Source organism: Lycium ferocissimum, unplaced genomic scaffold (genome assembly GCF_029784015.1).
Source record: "Lycium ferocissimum isolate CSIRO_LF1 unplaced genomic scaffold, AGI_CSIRO_Lferr_CH_V1 ctg22693, whole genome shotgun sequence".
NCBI classification, from domain to species: domain Eukaryota; kingdom Viridiplantae; phylum Streptophyta; class Magnoliopsida; order Solanales; family Solanaceae; genus Lycium; species Lycium ferocissimum.
In genome coordinates this window covers 1-5,989 of record NW_026720498.1, presented here as the reverse complement: position 1 = coordinate 5,989, position 5,989 = coordinate 1, and the positions used below count along the sequence as shown (strand labels likewise).

Here is a 5,989-nt window from a genome sequence, read left to right as displayed (position 1 = left end):
TTATGTGTGATATCATCTGCTGAAAGATGTGACTGTGATCTGTATATATATATTTGTGACAGCTTTGGGGCGACGTTTCACTTTTCTGTATGTACAGAATGCGGTTGGGCCCGGTATGGTCGATGTCGACTTTTGTATATGTATAATCTGTTTGTTCGCTGATTATGGTTAGCAGGTGCGTATGGGTGCCCAGCTCGGGCACTAGTCACGGCCTACGAGGTTGGGTCGTGACAATAATAATAGGTACCATGCTAGTATTAGGATGGCGTCGTTTAAAGCTCTTTATGGGCGAAGGTATAGATCACCCATTGGGTGGTTTGAGGTTGGTGAAGCAGAGTTGTTAGGACCAGACTTGGTCTATCACGCTATGGAGGAAGTCAAGTTAATTCAAGAGCGTTTGAAAAAAGCTCGAAGTCGCCAGAAGTCTTACACAGATATAAGACGAAGGGATTTTGAGTTTCAAGTTAATGACTGGGTATTTCTTAAAGTTTCGCCTATGAAGGGCGTTATGAGGTTTTATGAAATGGGAAGCTTAGTCCCCCACTATATCGGGACCACAAAGTCTGCGCGAAGGGTTGGTCAAGTGGCTAATGAGCTTGAGTTGCCACAAGACTTGATTGCTGTGCATTCAGTGTTTCATGTGTCCATGTTGAGAAAGTGTATGGGAGACTGGTCGTCGGTTGTCCAGACTGATAGCATAATAGTCAATGATAGTTTGACTTATGAAGAAGTTCCAGTAGAGATCCTTGATCTTCAGGTTCGCAAGTTAAGAATGAAAGAAGTGGCTTCAGTGAAGGTCCTTTGGAGGAGTTAGAAAGCCGAGGAGGCTACCTGGGAAGCTGAAGAAGATATGAATGTTATACCTCGCATTTTGTACATTTGAATATTCCGAGTTAATGGCGGGAAGTTAAGGACAAGGTTATAATATTTTTTTTAGAATGTATAAGTTGCGTATGCATCCTTTTTTATTGGCATGGAATATTAAGGACAAACTTGGAATTTGGAAATTTCTATTAATTCATGACTTCTTGGAGAAGCCATTGTGGTAAGTGGGCCCACTTATGCCTTGGCCACTTGTTGCAAGCCATGTAATAAAACATGTGTTCATCTTATGGTGCAAGATATATAAATATGTGGGCAAAAGATGACCAAATCAAGGAATTAGTCATCCTTTCCATTTAAAGAAAATTCTAGAAAAATTGGGAAAATTGGAGAAAAAAAAAGGGGTGGCCGTCATGTGCATGGCCGTATGCCCCATTATTATCATATATATATGTGTGTGTGATGACCAAGAAGACCACGCCCCATTATTTTAAGTCTAAAGATTCGAGAAAAAAAAAGAAAAAAGAGGAACGGCTAGGAGGGGGTGGCGAACCGACCTGGGTGGATCATGAAGATTGTTTCTTCAAGCTCTCATACCAATTGGAAGGTTCTCTACGACATGGAGTGGTTGTTGGAGGAGAAAACCATTCGTTGTTGCAATTCATCAAGCCTAGCCGAGGAGAAGTTGAATGGAAAAAGGTGAAGTTCAATCTTCTTTACATGTTTTATAGGAGTTTATGCATGTTGTAAGGTGTAGAAATGAATGAAATTCATGAAAGGTTGCATGTTGAGGCTTGGCCGTGTGTATCGCATTGTGGCCGTGTGTGTGTGTGTTGTTGTGTAGGAGTGAAGAATTAATGGTACTTAGCATGTTTGTGTGTTGTTGTAACGTGTAGAGATGAATGAAACTCGCAAAGTATTGGAGTTGAGGTTGGGGGGCCGAATATGGCCGAATTGGTATAGGCATGTTGAACTAATTTAATGTAGTATTTTGGTTGTTGGTTGTTGTGGATTATGTGATGAAAATGGAGGTTTGATCACTCAGGTAAGTCGTAATTGTTGTGGGTTGATTTAGAACATAATGTGATTTCAATATAGTTTCTTGTATTAATGGAAATGATGTTGCTAACATACGGAATTGTTGATATAGTTTATAAATTTGAAAGAGAAGTGTGTTGTTATGGTTCTAGTTGAGTTGGAAGGTTTGGTAAGATTGGATGTTGGTTTTGACATCTTGAATTACCTATCGATATTGTTATTATGATTGTTGGTTTGGTTGTTGTGATTTGGCCGAGTTAAATTCTCGGGGTTGTTGGATTTACAGGGGAGATGCTACCGAAATTTCTGTAGATAATATGACGGCTTGGAATTGGGTTCTTTAATGCTTATGGCTAATGTTGGGTGTCCGATGATAGTATTGTAGATCGTGAGAAGCCGAGACGTAAGTGTCACGACGACCGGCCAGTGGCGTGACTAGTGCCCGATGCGGCACTCGTACCCATCCATAATTAATACTCGAGTCATGGCAAGAAAATAGAAACGTATACGTACAGAAAGGTACGACACTGCGTACACGTATACATACATATATCATATATACAGACCGAGAATATACAGAACGCAAACATAATCGAATACATACCCACAACCCACGTTTGTGTCTACAGGCCTCTAATAGTAATAACAGAATCATATGACGGGACAGGGCCCCGCCGTACCCTGAACAAATATACACAAGTGTAACAAAAGACTGTACCAAGTCTGGGCTCCGGACAAGGGAGCTCTTCAAGATAGCTGAATAGGGATCCTAAGCTGGCGGCTCACCCAAACGTGTATCTGTACTCGCGGCATGAAACGCAATTTGAAGAAAGGGGTCGAAGATTAAATATGTACTTGAGTATGTAAAGCGGAATACAATAACGGAATCATACGGAAATAAAGAGGGACAGAAAGCAATGATAAGAATCGGATCTCATAAAACTTACCTTGAACATAAATCATGCTTTTCAAAATCGTTAATGTACTGAGTATCATAATTAAAGAAATCATCATGACAATATGCATACATAACATGCCCCAGCCCTCTAATGAGGGACGCGGTAAGTAAAATCATCATGTACGTGCATGTAACGTGCCCCGGCCTACTGTGAGGGGGACGGTGAAAGGAATCATCATATGCCATCCTGCCACCTCCCCGTCATCACATCATCATCATATATATATATATATATATATATATAACATGCCCGGCCCTCTAGTGAGGGACGCGGTGAACAATGCGGTGGAATTGCACGAATACATACCCGGCCCGGGACGCAATGAAAGATGTCATAACAGCCGCACGAGCAGTAGTGAGAAAACCATATGCAATATAAAACATACAATGTTTGCCAAGACTCGAAAGAACCATCCACGATAGATCATTTAAAGGAAATCGTACAATAACCATAGATCACACCTTTCGAGTTACGACGAATTAGGTCAAAGACAAAACCTTTGGGATCATTTATACATGGCAAAATAGATTATAGAACTCAATGGAATACTCAAGACGATCACTTTTTAATAATCGGAAATTAATCAAAAGTCATACTTGCATAACACTCAAATTAAGTCAATTAAGTTACCGTGGAAAAATCTCGGAAATTGGGGGGGGGGGGGGCCCTGCTCGGTCGAGTCGAGGTGACATACGTAAAATTACGAACATTAAGCTTTATGGATCCACCTATGAAGGTCTCTCAAGGTAACTCGGTTCACTTGTGAGAGTTAAAGATGTTTAAGCTATTTTCTAACAAAACATAAAGTATTTAATTCAATTCCATTGAATGAAAAGGCCAAGTTCAAGCTCGGATTTCTAGGAGTAGAGTCATCCCCGAGGCTCGTATCAAAGCCTATTATGTCTAGGACATGCCAAAGGATAAAAGGGTGAAGCTTTACATACCTTATTCGCTCCTTACGCTTCTCCAAATTCAAATCCATTTCGTCCAAAATCTACAATTGGTCACATTTACCAAATATTAATCATAAGGCTTTAAGAATTCAATCTTAATCAATACTTGTCTACAAAATTTGGGCAGCATCTCCCATATATATACAACATCCCCGAGATTTAACTTTCGGCTCAATTATCAACAACCATACCAACAACAATACCAATAACATCAACATTCGATTTGAAACGCATTCTAACATAAATTGTCTTCTTTTACGAATAGTGCAACAACTTCCAATCCAACTTTACACTTTCAAGTCAATATCAATATTTCCATATTCATTTACTAATTCAAGACCATTCAAATGCAATTCGGAAGCATTTCACATTATTTCACAAATTATACAAAAGTTTCACTAAAATCATAATTCACCCGAAAATTCCAACTTTCAACATAAACTTCCATAACGCATTTTTGTCTTCCAATTTCATTAACAACAATCATAATTTGCATCTTACCACTTCCATTTCATATTTACATAAACTACAATAAAGTTGCATGTTTTCCTACAACACCTTACAACATTTTTCCATGACAACAAAAACCATTGGCCTTCCATTTACTTCTCATAAGGCCATAACAACATAATTAACATACTAAACAAACTCAACCCATTTTCCTCCACCCTACTACACCACACGGCTACCACACACCACATGGCCACAACGTACATGTTGTACTTCCATGATTCTCATGTACTTTACATATGCTACCACATATATATATATATAATTCTTCCAACATAAAAGAGTAAAATTCTTACCTTTTCCAAATTTTTCCTGTTACATTCCGTATTTTGTGCCCTCGGGTAAGTCGAGGCAAGTGACACAAGTTGCGTATGGGAAAATTGTAAAGTTGCAATATTAAGAAAGGCCAGGGGTAAAAAGGTAAATTTGCAAATGACTCAAGGAAATATGGAGTAAGGCTAGGGGCATGAATTTGGAACTAAGGGAAATATTTTTCATGAATTAGAGGAATTTGCTAGAATTTTCTCGCCAGTGCAATACCTAATGGGCCCCACTCTCAATACTTGGCCAAATGAAGCCAAGCCAAGCTTAGGGGTAATATGGCTAATTCTCATTAGAGGAGGCTAAGTATATATATATGAGGGAAGATGATTAATTCATCTTATTTCTCTAGAGTTTTCAAGAGTCAAGAAAACAAGAAAAGAAGGAGAAACTCCACGCTATCTCTACCTTTAGAGAAAAAAAAAAAGAGAGAGAAAAACCGAAAAAAAAAAGAAAGGAAAGGAGGGAGAGTTTCCAACTTGTTCTTCATAGCCAAACCATTCCTTGAAGGGCTCTTGACATAGTAAGGTGTATTTGGAGCAAGGAAAATACAAGTCTTGGCAAGTCTTCTATTGCAAGCCAAGTGAAGAAGTAAGGGAAAAAGGTAAGGTTTAATTCTTGTCTTATATGTTATGGATGGTAGAGTATGTTGTGTGCATGGAAATGGATGAAATTCATGTGTTGGAAGTATGTGTGTGTGTGTGGCGGACTTGCAAGAAGCAAGCACAGCGGGTGTGTGTTGTGTTGGGATTGCGGTTACGTGTAAGTTGGTTGTTGTCGTAATGTATGGAAAATATGGAAATTCATGTAAAGCATGCATAATGGAGGGTTGGCCGAATGGTGTAGGTTATGGTAGGGTGTGGTGAATTGATTTTATTTAGAATGGAAATTGTTGTTATGGTAGGTTCTATGGTGTTAGAATAAAGATTTAATGGTTTGGAGGAATGAAAATTGGGTTGTTGTGATTGAATTTTTGAAAAGAAGGAAAAAAATGTTGTTGTTGTTTCATAAATGAAGATGTGTAAGTAGTATGTTGATGGTATTGTTGGAATATTATGTGAATTATATTGTATTGAATATATTGAATTGTATGGAATTGAATTGAATGGCACGAAAAGAATTGAATCGAGTTGAATTAAATATAAGTGGTTGTTGATATTGTGTTGTTAGTTTGGCCGGTTGAAGCTGTTCCCGATTGTTGTTGATTGAGATGGGCCAAGTTGAACTTGGGCGGAATGGAATATTTATAGGAGTGTGGCCGAAATTTCGGTAGCCAAGTATTATTTAAGAATTCAATTTAAAGGCACTAATCATGTTTGGTAAACATGACCAATTTGTAGATTTTGGCGAACTCGGGAGCTTCGAGGTCGAGACGTGAACGACGCT

General features: G+C 38.7%; 1 protein-coding gene across 1 annotated transcript; it reads left to right on the top strand.

Moving 5' to 3' along the window:
• Nucleotides 1–262: 262 nt before the first annotated feature.
• On the top strand, nucleotides 263–796 carry LOC132043301 (uncharacterized; the record flags this gene model as incomplete). The annotated part of the gene is made up of 2 exons (XM_059433803.1): nucleotides 263–475; nucleotides 659–796. Coding segments are annotated over exons 1-2 (351 nt in total), but the record flags the coding sequence as incomplete, so codon positions are not given.
• Nucleotides 797–5,989: the final 5,193 nt, after the last annotated feature.